General features: G+C 43.7%; 2 protein-coding genes across 5 annotated transcripts in view; one reads left to right on the forward strand and one right to left on the reverse strand.

Moving 5' to 3' along the window:
• Positions 1–7,853, reverse strand: part of SERPINI1 (serpin family I member 1) — a 46,225-nt gene extending 38,372 nt beyond the window's left edge. The window contains exon 1 of the mRNA XM_074547478.1: positions 7,714–7,853. The gene's annotated coding sequence lies outside the window, so the exon portion shown is untranslated. The remainder of the gene's footprint in view (positions 1–7,713) is intronic.
• PDCD10 (programmed cell death 10) lies at positions 7,851–20,480 on the forward strand. 4 transcript variants are annotated; one of them, XM_074547480.1, is made up of 9 exons: positions 7,950–8,094; positions 8,767–8,842; positions 14,724–14,938; positions 15,509–15,562; positions 16,887–17,004; positions 17,630–17,756; positions 18,059–18,137; positions 18,429–18,511; positions 19,995–20,480. In XM_074547480.1, exons 3-9 carry the CDS (start codon positions 14,843–14,845, stop codon positions 20,074–20,076), a joined length of 639 nt encoding a protein of 212 aa, XP_074403581.1. In that variant the 5' UTR covers positions 7,950–8,094; positions 8,767–8,842; positions 14,724–14,842; the 3' UTR covers positions 20,077–20,480. The 4 variants fall into 4 exon arrangements, with proteins under 4 accessions (XP_074403582.1, XP_074403580.1, XP_074403583.1 ...); XM_074547481.1 differs by lacking the exon at positions 8,767–8,842 and having other exon boundaries at positions 7,851–7,971; XM_074547479.1 differs by lacking the exon at positions 8,767–8,842 and having other exon boundaries at positions 7,945–8,094.
• The last annotated feature ends 215 nt before the right edge of the window (positions 20,481–20,695 follow it).

Genomic DNA, 20,695 nt, shown 5'->3' on the forward strand with positions numbered 1-20,695 from the left:
TTTGTCCTTGCTTTCTCAGTGCTTCAGCAATATTCCCAGGGATTCCTCCAAAGCCCTGTACTTCCTAAGGAATTAAGTAATAACTCCAGGATAGGAGAGTTACATGGAGAAGGATTAGGAAAGGCTGGTGCAAATCAATTTAATTGGTGTCTGCCAATGCTGAGATGACAAACAGTGGAACACATTTCCATACCTCCATCTCCACAGGGCTTTCACTAAAGGTAACAAAGATCCTTATGAGACCCAGCTCCTTGGAACAGTTCCTAGATGCAGATTTGAATTTCTGCTGCTTTTCTCCCCTTCCAAATATGAGATGTCCTCATGTTCTTCTTGGGAAATATGCTTCCATCCCTTCAAGAAGTTGTCTGCATTGTGACTGAGTGAAAGCTGGTCCCCTTGCAGCTAAAGGGTATTTTGCTGTCACTTCATATATGGGGACCTGCTATCTGTTATGTCAAATCCACAAGTGCACTGTGTTTTAATATTGCATGCACATTTTCCTCCCTCACATTTCTTCTATATGATAAACTACTAATGGCATTTTTTACTTCATGCATATCATCCCCTCAAAATAGATCTACTTACAGTCAATTTGATTCTTGCTCACTGTCATGGGTATCTTATCTGCCCTGCTGCTCCATATCCCCTGTAATTAAATATTTCTGCTTGCTTTTTTTCTGGTATTTGTTTTCCTTAGTATCTTCCCCTATATCTAATTTCCTGCTTTCTTTAGTATTTTAACAGAGGCATGGTAGGAAAAACAGATGGGAACTGTCAGCTAGAGATGATGCCAAGCTTCTGAGCAAGAGGAGACTCCAACAGCTCCAGAATCCCCGTGGGGTTTGGTGACACCAGGACATTCCCTGTGCCTCAGAGATGTGGGGAGGACAAATCCAAGGCAAAGTCCTGCAGGCAGCTCAGAGCAAGCAGAGCTGGTGCCTGCAGTGACCACGCAGGTGACACAAACTGGGGAGCTGCAGCCAGGAACAAATACAGGCACAAAGCACCTCAAACACAGCTCTGAGCCCTTGTGGTGGCGGCAGAAAACAGAGCCCTGGGGGACAACAGCAGCAGGGATTTGTGAGCACAGCCTGCAGGAGCACTGTGGGCACAGCAGGGCATGGAAGGGAACAGCCCTGGGGATGGAGGAGCATCCATGGCCATGGAGGGAGCAGGACAAGATGCACAGAATGACCCAAGGGTAGATCCTAGGGGATGGAGGGAGCATCCATTCCATGGCCAAGGAGGGAGCAGGATAAAGCAGGCCAGCAGCTCAGGTGCAGAGAGTGACCCAGGAGCAGGTCCCTGGGGATGGAGGGAGGATCCATGGCCATGGAGGGAGCAGGATAAGATGCACAGAATGACCCAAGGGTAGATCCCTGGGGATGGAGGGAGCAGGATAAAGCAGGCCAGCAGCTCAGATGCAGACAAGAACTCAGGGACAGATCCCTGGGGATGGAGGGAGGATCCCTGGGGATGGAGGGAGCAGGATAAAGCAGGCCAGCAGCTCAGATGCAGAGAGTGACCCAAGGGTAGATCCCAGGGGATGGAGGGAGCATCCATTCCATGGCCGTGGAGGGAGCAGGATAAAGCAGGCCAGCAGCTCAGGTGCAGAGAATGACCCAAAGGCAGATCCCTGGGGATGGAGGGAGCATCCATGGCCATAGAGGAGGATAAAGCAGGCCAGCAGCTCAGATACAGAGAATCACCCAGGAGCAGATCCCTGGGGATGGAGGAGCATCCATGGCCATGGAGGGAGCAGGATAATGCAGGCCAGCAGCTCAGATACAGAGAATCACCCAGGAGCAGATCCCTGGGGATGGAGCGAGGATCCATGGCCATGGAGGAGGATAAAGCAGAGTTAAAGTTGAGGCCAGCAGCTCAGATACAGAGAATGACCCAGGGCAAAGGCAGAGGAGCCCTCCCAGCTTTCACTATCACCAGTTGAGGACAACACATAATCCCAATCTGTCACACTTCAATCAGCATTTCTGCAGGATGGAAATGAGATCACAGCAACCACAGAGCAGAGCAGGGCTGAATTGAAGGGTTCAGCTCTGAAGCTCCCAGGTTTCATTTCCAGCTGCTGCATGGCTGCTCTTCCCAACCCTCGGCTCTCTTCTCTCCAGATTCTCAGACCCTTCTGTCTCTCCTCTTCTTCCCAGCTCCCAGGCTGCAGATCCACCAACAGCTCCCCTGGACAGACACAAGCAGCAGAGCAGATGTGCTGATGGATCCTGTGACTGGACTAATCACAACCAGGGTCCCCTGGCACAGAAAAAAGAAGCTGCTCCATAGCACATGCAGTCATGAAACAAGATCTTGTTTGTCACTCTAGACCAAGGAGGTGTAGCAGGCACATTAAGCATTAATCTAAAACTCTTCTGTCATCTTCAACTCAAACTCAAGCTTTGTCAAGTGTCAGCTGAACCCTTATTTTAGAAGTGTGGAGTCAGCTTTGGTTTTTTAATTTTTTTTTTAATCAAAATCCCACTCTCTGCCTGTAATGTTACTGTGAATAAACAATGTTACTTTAGGTTTTTATTTACCATATGCAATTGCACATGTTTTAAAGATAAAATAGAATTACTACAGTTTTTTAAAAGTCCATATCCAGTTTAATAGGAGACTAGTTTATTCCTCTTTAGTACTTGCAAGAGTCATTAGACATCTTTCAACTCCCACTAATTACTTTGTTTTTGGCAGACATTAGTGTTTCCTCCTCCTGCTTTTTTGAATAAATCTGAAATTAACAAGTCAATAAACTGACATATTTACAGTAAAAATAACTCGGCTCCCCTGTCTTCTTCCTCCCACTTCTCATATCTCTTAGCAGATGAAAAGGTCATCATTCACCTACAGGCTTTACACACACTGCTGGGGACTTGGGCACTTTCCCTTTGCATCAACCTCATCTCAAGTTGAGGACCTGATGTTACAGAAGCTGTTCCTGTCATCTTAGGTTTTGATTAATTACTTTAAATAGTTTAGAAACTGGAGCAAATGCTTCTTTTGAGAGAAAGATATCTGAGAGAGAAAACATGAGTTGCTTCAGTGAACTCCAATTGCTGTGTGAAGTACACAGTCATTGAATGCTCCAGGAGCTGCTTTAATTTAAACGTGGGGAAAAAAAAAACAACATTGGAAAAGGGCAGTTTTGGTGTACCAATTAAAAAATAATGCCTTAAATCTTTAGACCTTTCTTTCCAACTTACATAACGGGGATGTATGGGGAAAAGTAGGGCAGCAAACATCACCTCAGCCATGGAGACAGTCCCAAAGGCTGGTGCTTTGCTGCTGTGCCAGGGAAGGAGGCAATCTCCAGTGGCTGAGTGGGAAAAAACGTGGAAAAAAAACCATTGGAAAAGGGCAGTTTTGGTGTACCAGCTAAAAAATAATGCCTTAAATCTTTAGACCTTTCTTTCCAATTTACATAACTGAGATGTATGGGGAAAAGTAGGGCAGCAAACATCACCTCAGCCATGGGGACAGTCCCCAAGCCTGGCACTTTGCTGCTGTGCCAGGGAAGGAGGCAATCTCCAGTGGCTGAGTGATGCTGAGCAGATCCGACAGGCTGTCTTTGGCAAAGTACCCACGCTCTTAACACTACCTTGACATGCCAAGGGCACTTAAAAAAATCCCAGTGAAAAGGAGATGTCCAAGTCCTCCAGCTGGCCCCAAAGTTCCACAGGAGAATCCAGGCTGGAATGGAGCTGCTGCTCAAACAGTACCAGACACAGAATGCAACTGGTGAGCAACTTGGGCATTTTGTCTTGCTGCAAAGGGAATTGTCTGAGCAGAATTCTCAGAACTGCAAAAGCAAAACAAAGCCTGCACTGTGTTGGGCAGAAAGGTTAAAAAGGAAATGAGAGTTCTCCTTTCTGAGATGAGGAAATCCCCCCCAAACTCACTGCACACACAGAAACATGCATGACAGAATCAGAGGGAAGGAAAAGCACAGGGACTGCAGCTCTTCCACAGTGTGGGGAGATCACTGCTGGCCAACAAGAGCTTGGTTTGTACATCTGACACCCCCCTGCACATATGGCACAGCCTCAGCTTTGGTTGGGACAGGATAGATCTTTCTAGAAGCAGCAGATTGTCCATTAGGCCATCAAGGCATCACGGGGTTGGAACTGTCAGACTCACACGGCAGAGCAGGAACAGAGAGCATTATTAAGCAATTATTTCTTTAGTTGTAATGATGAAAGACTTCAGGGCTGAAGTACACAAAGCTCATAAATTAGTGCAAAGACAGCCAGCCTATAAACTGGAAGCTAGTTGGTTAAAACTAAATACAATATATTGTTTTAACTTTCTTCTTGTCATCATTGCTTCTTCCTGAAAGAAGAGTCTCAAGGTCTGCAAAAATATTTCTCAAGAATTATCATAATATTTAAACACTGAGCTAAACCAAAAATTCTTTACAACACATGAGGTCAAATCTCATTAACCCAAAAGCCATACACACATTTAACTCATTAGCTTGTATGAATAAGAAATTTCCTCTTTTCCCATCTCACAGCTACAGCTGCTCTGCAATGACTCCAGAAGCCCAAAAAGGACATGGATAACTCACACAGCTTTTATCCCATTAGCCACGGTCTGCAGTTCTCATAATCATTAGCTTTGAAGTGTATTAAACAAACCAGAACACGACCTTAGAGCTGATATTTTAATCACACCACATAAGAACAATTCTTTATCACAGATACTTCATTAAGGCCACCAAACGAGATGCTATTGAGAGCTACCCAAGCCACAAGCAGGCAAGCAAATATTCTCACATTACTTTATAGCTACAAACCCTCTCCAACACAACTTCTTTAGTGACTGCACTGAGGTATTTACACCTGAAATAAACACATTCTTAATGGGATCAATATATCTGTACATCCCTGCTTCAAATGCCAAGTACAGAGGGAAAATAAGCACCAAAAACTTCACCGTTATTAATGAACTGTGGGATTAATTTTTTTGTCTTGCAGTAGCTACAGCTTTATGTCCAGGACTATTTCACAAAGAAGTTGACAGAAAATGTGTCCTCCTGTCAATTCAATAATTCAAGACTCAGAAAGTATTTCCCTGCCTCCTGCAGGAATACATGGTATGTTATTTCCCCCACCTCTACATTCTGCTAATGTTTAATCATCCAGTTCACAAGACCATGCTGGGAAGCCAAATTAAACCCAAAAATTTTAAGAGATTCCCAAATTAAACCACTCTGTTTTTTCATAGATACAAAGTATGTCTATATTCATTTTTCATAGATACAAAGTATGTATATATTCATAAAGACACATTTATCACTAATTACAGCTGACTCTACAGACATCTTTCCCTACCATCTGCCCATTATATTGTATCAGAGACATGCAAACCACATAAAATAGAGAAAACCAAACATTAACTTTGGAAACCATGCTTACACACCAATTTTTAACGTTATTTTGAACACACAGCTTAATTCAGATAAGGACAGCCTGAAGACTCACTATAGGACAGATGTACCCTGTATTAATTCAGCCTGTGCTTTACACAGACAGAATAATGTATTGCCCACACAGAACACAAATTGCTAGAAATTATTTTAAAAGGTATTCAGGCATGCCAACAATGTGTCTTCAGTGATGACGAGCAGCCCAAAAAACAAATCTGAAATTATGAGAAGTAAAACATTAGCTGCAAAAGCCTTTAAAGAGCAGGGAGTAGTCAGACCTTGCTGTGAAGAATTCTACCAGCACTAACCCATTTTCATGGCTACGTGCTGTGATACACAAGGTTATAAACTGAGCTAAGCTACACATAAATACAACACTGACATCAACAGAATAAATTTCAGGAGAGTTGTTACAACAATAGTGCTCCCAGAACTGTTCACCCCTGAATATGAAAGGAGATGACTGACACGTTCACGAATAACTTTCATCTACATGTGAGCAAATCCCTGACAATGGCAAGTGAAGAGACAAACTCAGAGCAAATTTAAAAATCCCAACTCAAATTGGACTAGGGGATGTGAAAATACAGGACAGGCAGTCTCATGAGGTCAAATTTTGGAGCTCATGACTGCCTTTAACAGGAAACTTTACACTGCCACAAGCCTTCACATTGCATTACATCTTAGGCTGCTCTGTGTAATTCTGTAGACAACCCACACCTTAAAAAAAACCCATCACCCTTTTCTGCTCCTTCCCTTCCCCTGCCAATTATTCCTCATCAGACTCAACCAAGCCAGAGTAATTCTAAAAAATACAATGGATGTAAAATAACAAAGTGTGAATCTGCTTCAACCCCAAGAACTCCAACAAAGACGTGACAGAATCTCCAAAAGTATCACAAAATTGATGGAAGATCTTAAGTTTTAGCAGCTCTATAACTGCAGCTTTGTAGCTTTATTTAGAGCTAATGAAATACTAATTTCACTGAAAGGATAAATAACCATTAAGCAGACATTTAGCTCAATCTATGCTACATCATTTTAATAAACGCCTCCCCTCTACACAAAAGGGCGTAATTTTCCGTTACACTAAATCACCAGATCAAAACGAGGAGAAAACTGAAGATTTTAGGTGATTAACAGTACAAAACTCATACACGTGATGCAGGTTTTAAGCAGCCCTTTAATACCAGTACGCATAACTTGATATGTGAGAGATCACCCACCGATATGTGAGAGATCTGATTAAAACAAAACAAGGCGGTGTGGGAAGGAGAAAATCCACACGTGTGACAACCCAGGTGCCTTTTACCTATTTTCCCCCCAGTCAGAGCCCTTGCTAACCCCGACGGAGGAGATGTGGATGGGTGACACACACGGACACCTGCACATGGTCCCTCTGTCCCCAAAGGCACCCAACTCTTCCCACCCTGCCAGCAGCACTGCAAGAAGTTACAGCCAAAGCCTGACAAGTTTAATGCTTCATTCCCACGTTCACATTGGGGAATTCAGTGCCTTAATGTTAGGCAGAAGCGAAAAGCATTTTTTAAAAGTGAGCGATAACAGCGACACATCAGAAATGCAAATTCGGACCCACAACTGAATTGATGCTTTAATATTAATATTAAATTTTAATCGCTGAGCTTTTCCTACGATGTAATTCGAAACTCCAAACCTCACTAGGAGCAGAACCACCCTGACAAATGATGTCCAAGTTAAGTTCTTTTAATGGCCAACACCGGGGCGCACACACGGTCTGCGGCGCGCCGAGCGAACCGCCCGGACGGGGCTGCCACCGGCGGGCGAACCCCTCACGGCGGGCTCTGGAAGCCCAGGGCGGGCTGGGAAGGGTCTGGGCGGCCGCAGGGATCTGCGGGACACCGCGGGCGGGCTCTGGGGCACGGCACCGCGACCCTTCCCTCACCCGAGCCCAACTCCGCCGGGGCGCGGGCTGAGCTCCGCGGGGCCGGACGGAGAGCGCGTCCCGCCCCGGCCGCCCGCAGCACCCGAGCGAGCACCGGAGGGCTCCTGGGCTCGCCTGCCGCTCATCCCACGCCGGACGAGCAGCTCCGATCCCGAACGCCTCCTCTCCCGCCGCAGCGGGCGCAGCCCGTCCCTGCCTGCCTCCCTCCGGCGCCGAGGGAACGCCGGCGACCCCCGCACGGGCAGCGGCTCCTCCGCACCGCCGCTACTCCGGCACGGTGTAAGAAACGAGCCGGAGCCGCCCGGTTTACGCGGTCCCACAGCCGCGCCGAAGGGACGGGCGCACTCACCGGCACTCCCGCCGCCGCCGCCCCGCCCCGCCCGCTGCCCGGCGGTGCTGCCGCCGCTCCGCGCTCCGCCGCGGCTCTGCCGTGCAGGGAGGGCTGTGCTCGGCTCCTCTGAGCCCCGCTCCGCCCGGGCGCTGTCCCCGCCCCGGCCCGCCCCGCCGAGCGCTCCCGCCCCCGCTCCGCTCGGCATTGTGGGGCTTGTGGTCGCGGAGGGCGGACTACGAGCCCCAGGGCTCCGCGCGCGGTTCCGGACAACGCCTGGTGTGTGGTAACACCGCGGATCTTCCTCCTCCTCCTCCTCCTCCTCCTGCTCCTCGCGGGCGCTTCCGGCGCGGCGGCGGCGAAGCCCCTCGGGAGCAGCGGGGGCTCGGCGGGCCGGGGCAGGTGAGGTGCCGAGCCCTGCCCTGCCCGGCTCTCACGGGCTGGACGCGGGGCCCGCCGCGCCCTCTGGGGCTGCGAGAGGGGCGGCCGGGCTGAGGAAGCGGCTGAGGGCGGCCTCGGCGTGCGGGGAAGGTGCGCGGGGTGTCCCTTCTCCTCCCGGCCGGGCCGTGACCTCCTTCCTCCGGCCCTGAGGCAGCGCCCGGGGCTTGTCCTTCTGCCCGCCCTTCCCGCGGCCGCGGGGTTGGGGCCTGGCCCCGCTCCGGGCTTCCCGGCCTGGTGCTGGTTCGCTCGGGCCGGGCCCGGCGGGCGCAGGCCCGGATGTGTTTTATTTTTGTGTGTATTTATTTTTAGCTCGTCCTCTCGGAGCGGAGCGCTGTCAGGTGGCTGCGGCGGGCAGGGAGAAAGGGCGCCTGGGCTCCTTCCCCCTTGCTGCGCCAGGGGAGGTGTAGGGTGAACATTAGGGAGAAATTATTCACAGAAAGGGGTGATTAGCCATCGGAATGGGCTGCCCTGGGAGGTGGTGGAGTCACCGTTCCTGGAGGTGTTTGAGGACAGGCCGGACGTGGCAGTGGGTGCCATGGTCGGCTTGACAAGGTGCTGTTTGTTCAAAGGTCGGGCTCGGTGATCTTGGATGTCTTTTCCAGCCCGATTGATTCTGGGGTTCCTCCTCCGCAGGCTCCCCCCGGCTGTGCCCCCTTTGGGGACTGAGCACTCAGGGCTGGGCTGTCCCATTAAGTCGCTCACTGAACTGGTGAGTTGGGTTGGTGTTTTTCCTGTAGCTCGCACATACTGGGTGGCTGAAACCTTGTGCTGTTCCTGTTATCAGAGGAACTAATTCTCCTCTGGTATGTGTTCACACGCTGGAATGTGTTTTTGTACCTTTGGAGCTGTGTCATACCTATTTGTGTTTTGGTAAAGTAATGGCTTCACTTTCACATTCCCAAAGAGGTGAAAAAGAAAGAGAAACGGGGATATGTTGTTGTGGTTATGTATTCCAGCGTTCATGACCCGTTTCAGTTGTGCTGTATAACAGTTCTGGTGGTGCTGACTGCTGGAACTGGAGCACAGGCTGTGGGGTCTCTTGTGAGACACACTCTGGATGTTTTAGGACAGATTAAAGCACTTCCATTTTGAAGTCCAGCAAAAGAACACGGACTAATTATAAGCCTGACTTCAGGCTAGGCTTGGTTTTTGTTTTTTGACTTGATACGGTTCTAAAAATAGACGTCTTGGATTTATCACAGGTCTGTGTCATTTGTGAATTAGTCATAGAACTGCTCTTACAGTAATCAAATGCACAAGCAGTTCTGCTTTGCCAGAGTGAATTTCACTGCAGGTGACTGTTACACGTGTGTGGAGATGTTTGAAAACTGCATTTCTGTTCTGGTGAGAGGAATTAGAAGACACTTTTAAACTTCAATACTGGTGACATTCCTTTTATTGACTCTGCAGTGAAACTCTTTGGTGTAAGAATCAGCAGGATGTGGAATCAGTTCAGCAGGATGCCTTTTAAGTCTCTTTTTATCATTGCTGATTTTAAAATATAGATTGTTATCCTAATACTTGATCTGTATGCTAATCCCAGTGAATCCACCCATACTCAGCTTTAAAAAGAAGGAAAGTAATTCTGTATCTGAAACACAAAGCTTTGAAGCTTTGCATCAAATAATCTAAGTTATACAATGGGAAATAATTGCAATTGATAATTAAAATACAGTGGCAGGTAAGGTAACATCTGACTGAAAAAGAAAGATGTGTGGGTTAGGATTTTTTTAAAATTCAAGTGACCATTAATGATAGAAACAGACTTACCAAGACAGGTTGTGTGGGTGTATATAGTTAAAAGAGCAAATTCTACAATTTTTTTTTTTACTTCCAGAAACTTTACAACAGCAGTAGTAAATTATCTACACTCCCTCCTCCCGTGCACATTGCTCTTACATTTTGATTCAAGCTCTGCCCCTGAATTCAGATGGAATTTATGCTGTTATTTCCCTTCCCCCACTCTTTCTTCCAGGACTTGAATGAATTTTTCTGGTAACTCAGGGATCTCAGATCAGGTTAAAGGTGAAAACTCTTCTTGAATCCTCCCTGCAGAAAGTGCAGCAGAACCTCTTGGCAGTAAGGTCTTTTCTAGCAGGAATGGAGCTCTGATTTTTGCTAGAAGCCAACCACTGAAATAATAATATTTGTAATCACTGCCTTGGGCCTTGTTCCTCTGTAGTACTTTTCTAAAAAAGAATATTAATATCTAAGCACTTACCAGATCTAGGGTAGATGGAGCCTGGAGAAGGGAATAGAGACAACATCAGATCTGCTGATGCCAGAGCTGAAACCCTGCCAATTGATCCCAAATATTTCTGTTGGTTTAAAACTTGAAAAGTTGAAATCATGAGAGCCTGCTCTGTTTGCTTTAAGCACTGCTTCAGAAGGTTGTGCTACACAAACACCTTTCTTTGATCAAACCTCTTCAGCCTGGCCTAGGAGCAGGTGTGGATTTGGGGAGGATCCTGGGGATGTTGTGTTCTTGTTAAGCAGCTCTGCTTGATTTAGGTGCATGACCCAAAGTCTGTCAGTAAATGACACACACAGAGAAAGCAGATTGTCACCTCAGACACTGACAGTGGTGGTTGTCCATCTGGGAAGTGTGGTGGTCTGTGCTCTTCACCCTTCTTGGCAGAAGTTGGGTTTTTGGGGTTTTTTTTTCTGCTAAAGTTCAGTTGAATGATTTAAAATGTCATTGGGTGGCTGTGGGGGAATAGGCCTGTCAAAGAACCTTTCCAAATCTATTCCTCATCTAAAATATACCAGCTCTGTCCATGTTTGCTGACTGGCTGGGATCATATTTTAGTGCTGGGACTTAAAGGTTAGGATGTAAGATTTACCCTGACAGTGCAAGCACGTATTCCATGTTGGTGCATCTCTGGGAATGCAGCCTGCTGTGTTTGATGGGCCAGGACTGAGCAGTCAGGGCTGTATTAACTGGTATTTCTGTATTTAGTTGGCAAATCCAGATTCTGTTTCAATTCCTGTATCATTCTGTGCATTCCCTCATTGCACACCCATGGATTTGGGGTTCTGGGGTCCCTGGAATTTGTTTCAATTCCTGTATCTGTGCATTCCCTCATTGCACACCCAGAGATTTGGGGTTCTGGGGTCCCTGGAATTTGTTTCAATTCCTGTATCATTCTGTGCATTCCCTCATTGCACACCCAGAGATTTGGGGTTCTGGGGTCCCTGGAATTTGTTTCAATTCCTGTATCATTCTGTGCATTCCCTCATTGCACACCCAGAGATTTGGGGTTCTGGGGTCCCTGGAATTTGTTTCAATTCCTGTATCATTCTGTGCATTCCCTCATTGCACATCCATGGATTTGGGGTTCTGGGGTCCCTGGAATTTATTTCAATTCCTGTATCATTCTGTGCATTCCCTCATTGCACACCCATGGGTTTGGGGTTCTGGGGTCCCTGGAATTTGTTTCAATTCCTGTATCATTCTGTGCATTCCCTCATTGCACACCCATGGATTTGGGGTTCTGGGGTCCCTGGAACACAGAGGGGGATCAGGCTGACTCTGAGCTCGGTGTTTGGCTCTGTCCTGCTGCCTTCTCCTCACCTCTCCCCTCACACCAATGAACAACTTTGCCAGCACAGTGACACCTTTTCTGCATCCTGCAGTTTTCCAGGATTTTCTCACCTCTCCCACTCCACTGTGCTGCCCTAATAAATCACCTTCTCATGGAATCTTATTTCACCTTTTGTGAGAATGTCAAATGAAGCAGATGACAGATGAAACTAGGGTAAACTCCTCTCAAAGAAAAGGCTCTTGTGGGATTGAGGCACTGAAGTTAAGCTGTTGCAAGACAGTGTCAGGAAGTCTGGCAGCTGTGCTGAGCTGCTTTTGATCCCATCCTGAAAGAAATGCTGAAAGTCCTCCTTGCTGCTGGTAATGTGCATTAAACTGGCTTGAGTCAGGCCATTTGCAAGGTTAGTAGGCTGGCTGATAATTGATCTAATTAGAACAGAAACTTCAGTTTTCACGAGGATTTGGTCCTTAATCAGGATTGAGACCACCTTCAAGGGTATTTGGATGTGGTTTATGATGACAAACTGACTTTCAGTAGCACAATGAACACAGAGTTTTTGTGAAGATAATTATTCTTTCTATTTCACACTGGCAAAGACTGAAGTGAATAAGTTGCATCCAAAAGATGTGAAGTTGATTCCTAACTGTAAAGATAAATAGTTTGAGAATTTTAGCAGTCAGGTCCTATGATGCTTCCTGGTGTATCTTCTGGAAAACAGGAAGATTTCTGAAATAATGAACAAGCAGTGTGATAAATTGAATATATTTCTTTTCATATCTTGGCACCACAAAGCATTTGGTGTTCTTAAATATTTCTTGTGTGCACATATATATAAACCCACCTCTTCAGTTGCAAAATTGGTATCCTTTGTGTTAATATAAATCCAAGTGTTGTAATTTTTTTTTTTAGGACTGTCAGTGTCTGGAAAAGGGGTAATAGATAATGTATAATTGTTTTTATATGAGGGTTTTAAGTGTACCATGGATTAGTAACAATAGCTTATGGTTCTTCAGGAGAAAATGAGTTCTTCATGGTAGCTCACAGTGTAATAGGTTTTCATCATCATAAAAATCCATCATTTCACTTAGTATTTCCTTTTGTGTGTGTGTGGGTACTGCTAACCCATAAAAACAAAGTAATTATATCTAATGGCAATTTTGTCCTTTTTTGCCCTTCTTCCTGTGATAAAAATCTTTTGGGTAGAACAATGTTCAGTGACCTGGTTTAACTATTTAAAAAACTTACTCTGAGACTACAGATGAAAATGTGCTGTAAATTCATCTGTGAGTGCAGGTGTGTGAGGGGACACTCACTGAGCCTCCAGAAAGGAGGAATTCAACAGCAAAAACCAAATCTCCATCCAGAATACACATGGATAATAAATGGGACAGCTTGTACCTGCAGGAGGGAGTGCAGACTTGTTCAGACAAGTTCCCTTCCCCCATGTGAGCAGACCTGGCATGAATTTATGTAACTGAAACAAGTTCTTGGGAAAACACCCCACTTTTGGAGGAATGATGAATATTCACTTGTGTTCCTCCATGTTCCTGACAGCTGTAAAATACCAGGGGTGGGTGATAAAGTGTGAGACCCCTGATTATTGCAGAATATGCATTTCATCCATCCAGACCCTTTCTAAAGGCTCAGGAATCCTTTTGTGGGGCTGGAGGAATCAGCTCATCTGTGGCACTTTGAGCTGGAACAGCAAGAGGAGCAAAGTGAGGTTTTGCAGTGAGCAGTCCATGTTAGAAGACTTGTATAAAGTTTTTACTGTAGTCATGCTGAATTTTTCTTCAGCTTTTACTGTTCCCAAAAGAGAAATGCACAAGGTTTGTAAGCATCCAGTTTCTTCTCTGTGCTGACTGTAATCAGTACCAAATTTCACTTGTGTAATTGTGGCTAAACAATTCTAGATCTGCTCTGGACAGAAAATCCCTGTTCTGTTTGAACAGCCTGAAGATCTTCAGCCAGTGCAGGGCATAATGAGGGATATGGCTTGGAGAAATGTCCTGGCATGTTCTTAACCTGTTCCTACTCTCAGAAGTGATATTGATTGCTGGAGCAGTTTCTGCTGTTTCTCACCATTTCACTCTTTTCACTTCTTACTGAAATGTCAGTAAATTACACAGACATGCAAATGCCAGGTGTCTGCAGCTTGCTAGGAGGAAAAATCCTTCCTCTAGTGCATTAAATCCTCCAAGCAAATCTAAAAATTAAAACCTTTAATATCTTTCTTTTTATCTTTATTTCTGACTTGGATTTCAGGTCTTTAAACTCAATTATGTCATATAAAATATTTTTAAAATAATCTGATTAAGAGAAAATACAGCAGGCTGGAACAAGGGCTTTTTATCAACTGTAAGGTGACCTTTTTTCTTTTCCACATAATTCCTGGGTCTGAGCAGTGATGGATATGATGAGCTGGGCTGGGTGGAGAACTTCTAAACCAGAGCTTCAGTTACTTGAACAATAATTTTCCATTGAGTTAACGTAGCTGGTGGCACACCCTGAGTGGAAACATGACTTCAGCTGATATAAAAGCAAAGATGCAGTGTTCACATTCAGAGGGTGGAAAGCAGGCACTGATCTCCAGCAGAATCACAGCTTGATGCATGTGCAAGTGGAGTATTTATAAATATACCTATTTATAGGTAGTTTTAATATTCAAAATGCATCTGGATGGGGCTTGGGCTGCAGCATGGAGTGCTGCCCAAGCTTTTCCTGGATGGAGTTGTCAGGAACCTTGTGCTGCTGCCTATGAGTGGTGGCAAGATTTTGGTAAATAAGAATTGATTCCATAAGAACTTGAAGGGAAAACCACTTGGAGCAGCACCTTTTCTTTAAAATATTCATTGAATAGATTTCAGTTAGGGTTTTGAAGTTACACCAAGTGGTCATTCCATGTTTACTTGAGTCATGTAATAGGAAATCTCTGATTTCCACACTGTAGAACTCACATTGATCTGTGCTTTGTCATTTTTAGATCCTGTCCCTCTCAAGATTTGTAATTGTGTGTTTGTTTTCTCTTTTCTCACACACCCTAAGGACAATAGATTTCCCAAGTTCTTCGAGTATTCTTGCACAACGAGGAGAAAGAAGAGACATTTCAGTGAATGAGGAGTTTTTTGCTTCTATAGTGTTTTCCTTGAGAAGTGGCTCTTTGAATGAGGATGACAATGGAAGAGATGAAGAATGAAGCAGAGACCACTTCTATGGTTTCCATGCCTCTCTATGCTGTTATGTACCCTGTCTTTAATGAGGTGAGCTCCAGTTTCCCATGGAATGCAGTAATCCCCTTTATTTTGGGAAATGAGGCCACAGGAACATCTTGGGAAGGCTTTGTCTAACACATCATCTCTCTCTGCATTGGTTCACCCTTCTTGCCATCAAAGCTTGCTGCTTGTCTTGGTCCTGAGCTTTTCTCTTGCCTTTAACACAGGATTTTGACAAAAATGCCAGCTCTGGTATTCTCTGGCAGGAAATGACACACAGTCAAACCTGTGAACAGCTTGATGCATTTTAATTTTACTGCTAATGGTTGTAATTTAATATTTGTTTTTCTCTGAATATCAGACATTGCCAAGATGTTCTCACAATCTTCTGTTGGACTTTTGCTGCAAAATGCATCCAGTGATTTTTGTTTTCATTTGTGGGGGGAAGTCTTTCCTTTGAGATTAACTTTATAGCATCTCTCAAGTAAGACCAGCAATTTGAAAGCTTCTGTCAATCCCCCTTCCCATTCTGCTTTATGGGCCATGGTGTGATTACTGAATTTGTTTTGTTCTGATAACAACAGAATGCTAATCATTAATTCTGAACTTTTATTGCAGCTAGAAAGAGTAAATCTGTCTGCAGCTCAGACACTGAGAGCAGCTTTTATTAAGGTGAGAAGGAACTTGCATTGAAAAATGGTTGTTTCAAAAGTAAGCTGTGTAAGATGAAGCTAAAAGGTCAGCTCTCTTGTTTCCTTGTCTTTTTATCTGAGACTTCATCCTTGATCCAGTAGTCTAAAAATAAAATGGACAATTGCATGAACTGGAAGTTTGAGATGTCTGCAGATGTCATGAGTAGAAATGTGAATGAGCAATTTTAAACTGACTTTTCTCTTGTCCATATAGAACAAAAGCTTAAATGAGGGAGCAGTCAGTGAATAAATAATCAACTTAGTCTAAAACCCACAAGATTTGTAGAATAGGCTCTCATGAGCAATAGGCACGTAGCAGAATTTGAAATTGGTTTACAAAGTGAGTGGTAACGGGATTTTTTTTGTGGATGAAGTTCAGTGTTTGTGTAGAAATCCAGCAGTAAATGGACAAAAAAGATTCTTCTGACTTTTCCATTGTATTCCTAAGGAGTGAAAATACAGATATTCCTTTACATTGCTTTATTGAAGTGGTGATCTTTTCAAATATTGAAACAAAGTAATGGCAGGCATGAGATATCTGAGCTGTGCAAATCTGGGGTACTGCCCTGTTCCTGCACTGAAATCTAAATGTGCCTTGATGGGCTGAAGCCTCAAAGTGAGCTCCTACAAGTGTGGGTTGGTTTTGTGTGTTTTCACAATTGGTGGGAAGGAGCTCAGCTGGATGCAAATAATGTAAAACTGAGATATTGGTAAAAATGGCAGTGCCAGCTAAAAAACCCACAGAGGCTCATTTATCTTGCACACAGAGCAGTGTCTGGTAGCAGCACAGGTGATGTGAACAGCTCCAGTGTTAATCCAGCTCTGCACTTAGATATGTCATCAATCAAAAGCTGGGTTGCTTCTGGAACAGCAATTCCCAGCTGATGTGTGAGCATGATGTGATTCATGAGGGGCACATTTATAAATGTCATGGGAAGGTGGGGGAGCAGCACCTGTGTTGGAGTGAATTAAATTCCAGGGGATACCATATCTTTGTCTTAAAGCTTGGTGTTTATGAAAATACAACAGGATTGAGACATTTATTAAAACCTTTCTTATTCAAATTAAAATGAGTGTAAGGCTAATTGGGAAACTTGCTTATACAAAATCAATGATGTAGTCCAAGAAAAATGAATTTCGTAGTGGAAAAATGTTTTTAATGTAATCTACTGGTCTAAAGCCCTTAGACATTCAAAGTTGCTAGCAAACTCCTGCAGTATCTGAAACAATTTACATGAAAATCTTAGTGTTTGAAATGTCCAGGTCTGGCTTATTTAAAAATAGAAAATTTCTCTGCTTTACAGGCTGAAAAAGAAAATCCAGGTCTTACACAGGACATCATCATGAAAATTCTGGAGAAGAAAAGCGTGGATGTGAATTTCACAGAGTCTCTGCTGCGTATGGCAGCTGATGATGTAGAAGGTAACAAAGCCTGTGTTGGATAACTGTATTTTTAATTACCTGCTAACTAGGAACATGCAATTCTCTATATCTTCATTTTTCAGAAGAGATTCTTTGTTTCTTAGTAGAATTTTGTCAGCATGGTAGAAGAAAATTTGTATTTTTGAATACTGCTATTGGAGAAGTTAAATCTGCCTGGACACCACACTTGACTAATAAGAGAAGGAAAGAAATAAAATGAATGTTCAGAGCTATGTTTTTATGGCTGCATAGTTCACCTTTTGCAATGCTAACAACCAGGAAAAGGCAAATATGGATTATAACACCCTCTCTTTTTTTTTTCCTACTTCAAATTAAAAGCAGCAGTTACACTGTCACAGAAGGAGAATATACTGCAGGCTTTAAGTTATTTTAATACTGAATTTGATGACTTTAATGTCTCAAATAAAGTAAGATGGGCTCTTTTTCCACCATGCAGTAATGAAGGTGATTGTTGCACTGTCCTGATTCACACAGGGGTTATTCACTGCAGTTCTGTGCTGTTCACCTTCAAATTCACCCTGCTGCATTTTGTGTCGTGTTTTTGGCTGTCACTGCTGACTTCAGGACAAACTAATGGTGGTTTTGAATATGTTCTTTTTGCCAGAGTATATGATTGAAAGACCTGAACCTGAATTCCAAGATCTGAATGAAAAGGCACGAGCACTTAAACAGATTCTTAGTAAGATTCCAGATGAGATCAATGACAGAGTGAGGTTTCTTCAGACAATCAAGTAAGTACAATATGATGGATTTTGCTGCAGGTGGAGAGGTCAAACTTGCTGTATTTAGGTCTGAATGTTGAAATTCTGTAGCTGTAGCAGCATTGTTGCCATTGCCAGAGAGCCTGATCCCACTTAGAAATGATGAGGATGTTACTTGACCAAACTTGCTGAGTTTGGGCTCCTCCATCATGGCTGACATTTCCTCTGCAGGGACTGCCCTGAGAAATACTTGACTGCTAGAAAGGGATTCAATTCCAGCATTTCATGGCATCTCCTGAGGATATTGAAATTCTCTTTTTCTTGCCCAACAGGGACATTGCAAGTGCAATAAAGGAGCTCCTTGACACAGTAAATAATGTCTTCAAGAAATACCAGTACCAGAACCGGCGGGTACGTGCACCAGCTCTCCATCCAGTATTTCTGACAGCAGCACAAGGATGAACAGCAGAGCTTAGCTGGTCAATGAAACCATGCTTTAACAGCAGAATGGTTGTATGATAGGTCTCAGGAATTCTAGATTAAATAATTATTCCTCTTTGTTTCTTCTAAAGAAAAAAAATCCAAAATTTTTATTCCTGATGTAACATTATTTAATTTTCTGATCAGTTAAACCTCAAGGTTCTCACTGTACACAGAAATATGTGAACTAAGACTCTGCTCCTGGTGTTTTTGTTTTTGTAGGCACTTGAGCACCAAAAGAAAGAGTTTGTAAAATACTCCAAAAGTTTCAGTGATACTCTGAAAACCTATTTTAAAGATGGAAAGTAAGTATGCTTTTGTCCTGTTGTTTCAACCATTTACAGAATGACTGACAGGAAAATAGGACAGGCAGAAGCTGCCTTTTTTAGGAGTTGCCTAATTATTTCCTTACCTATGTCCTCTCATTACCATGGCTGCTTTAAAATGCTGTTTCTTTGCCTTTAAGGAAAGGGAAAATTGTTAAAATCACCAGCATGTAACACCCATGTGTGGTGTTAGTTTTGAATTGGAATGAGAAGTTCAATTTCCTGGCCCTGTGTGGGTTTTCTCAGTGCAGATACAAGGACAAAGAAATTATGGATTTTTTTGTTGAGAAAAGTAATTTACCTATTTGAAGTATCATTTGCAAATACAAAACATCTGTGCAGGGTTCTCTTTGATTTACATTTTTATTGACCTTTCTTTATAGACCCTCACAGTATCTGGAATGATTCAGCTGAACCTTTTTCTAGCTGAGCATTTTAGCCCTCAAACTGAGGCTTTTTCCAGGCCTTCACCCTGGGTTTTGCAGTCACTATTCCTGTATAATTCACTGTAGTGATTCTTTTGGAGGATGAATGGATCCCCCTCAGATTCTGACAGTGCCAGAATGTTCTGTTTTAAAGATGGAACCAACTTTGATGTCAGCTCTTGTTGAGCTTGGCAAAGGCTGAGAGCACCCAGGAGATGGTGCATTATAAAGGAGAGAAAAGTCTTGAGACCAGCTGGGAGTACAGTCCTGCTCCCATCAAAGCATTCTTGTTTTTCTCTCCTTTTCCTGAAATTTGGGCTAAATTTGATACCAAAATGAGAAGTTTAGGCTTTGTTAGCTTTGATTCATGGACAGAAGTACTGTGTGAGCTTAAGCTTAAAGTGTGTTAATAATTTGCAGTAGTGTGAGAAATTCCATGCTGTATTTGCCATCCTTGGGAAGCCAGGAGGAATTTCTGTCTGAGCTGCACATGGGGTGAGATCCCTGCTGCCCCCAGCCCTGCTCAGACGTCATTGCTGAGCTGAAAACTTCTGTGACCCCACACCTTTCTGTGCAGAAAGGTAACTAAAATAGCCTTGCTGTCACATGTGGGCACGTTTAGTATTCCCTGAGGGAAGAGTTGCCAATTCTGGAATTCCTGAGGGGTGAAGAGCTCAGCTTTGGGAAGGTGTTTAACAGTCAGAGTCAGAAAATGGCTGTGACCTTAAAGATCATCTGGCTCCAAACCCCAGTCATCTGCTCCATGGTTTTCCCTTGGTTATCTGAGTCCCAGAAGGAAAAGATTGAGATGTCAGTGATGATAGAGAGCCAAATTCTTTTTAAATTCCTGCCAAATCAACAGAGCCTTCCTGGGATTAGCCATGCAAATGAGGCTGGCTGGCTGCCAGCAGGGAGCTTCAGGTAGGTCAGCACAGGGTGGAACATCCCTGTGCTTCCAGTTCTAGATGCCAGTGATGCTGGCTTTCTCCCTGCCATGTTTCTGGAGTGTCTGAAGCAATATTCTTCTCTTTCCACAGGGCAATAAATGTGTTCATAAGTGCCAACCGACTAATTCATCAAACCAACTTGATACTCCAGACCTTCAAAACTGTGGCCTGAAAACTGTATATGTTGAGAGTTGTACTTTTCAATGGTGGATAGGGTACCTTTATATGTAAATTTTAAAAGTTTTGACTGTATAAATTATCAGCCCCTCTCGAGGGGCCTAATGCAGGATTTTGAATGGGATTATTGCCATCTTACACCATATTTTTGTAAAACATTGTAGCTTAATCATAATCTCACAAGAAAGATTTTGCATCACTTTTTGCTATTATCATTCTTTTCAGAATTATAAGCCAAAAGAATTTACGCCTTAATGTGTCATTATGTAACATTCCTTACAAGAATTGTAAATATTTGGTGTTCTGTTTCTGACATTTTAACTTGAAAGCGGAAAACTGCAAGATTATGTATTTAACAATATTGGTGGCAAATATTCAATAAATAGTTTACATCTGTTAGACTGTCTTTTTGTATGTGAACAAAAGTGCATAACTCATCTTTCTAGAACTGCAGAACATTCATTCAATAGAAAAAGAAATTAAAATTATTTGGGTGCTTAAAGCTACCGGGAGTTCAAATCAGTGTAAAATGAGGGGTTTTCCTTAAAACTGAGATTTTGGCTGTTGTCTAGACCAGAATATCAGAATAATTATATTAAAATGTCTTTGAGAAA

Source organism: Zonotrichia albicollis, chromosome 9, assembly GCF_047830755.1.
Source record: "Zonotrichia albicollis isolate bZonAlb1 chromosome 9, bZonAlb1.hap1, whole genome shotgun sequence".
Lineage (NCBI taxonomy): Eukaryota > Metazoa > Chordata > Aves > Passeriformes > Passerellidae > Zonotrichia > Zonotrichia albicollis.

Coding starts and splice junctions, on each gene's coding strand:
- PDCD10 (XM_074547481.1), top strand. CDS start 14,843: ATGAGGATGACAATGGAAGAGATGAAGAATGAAGCAGAGACCACTTCT. Junction 17,005..17,629: donor GGCAGCTGATGATGTAGAAG/GTAACAAAGCCT, acceptor TCTTTTTGCCAG/AGTATATGATTGAAAGACCT. Junction 18,512..19,994: donor ACCTATTTTAAAGATGGAAA/GTAAGTATGCTT, acceptor CTCTTTCCACAG/GGCAATAAATGTGTTCATAA.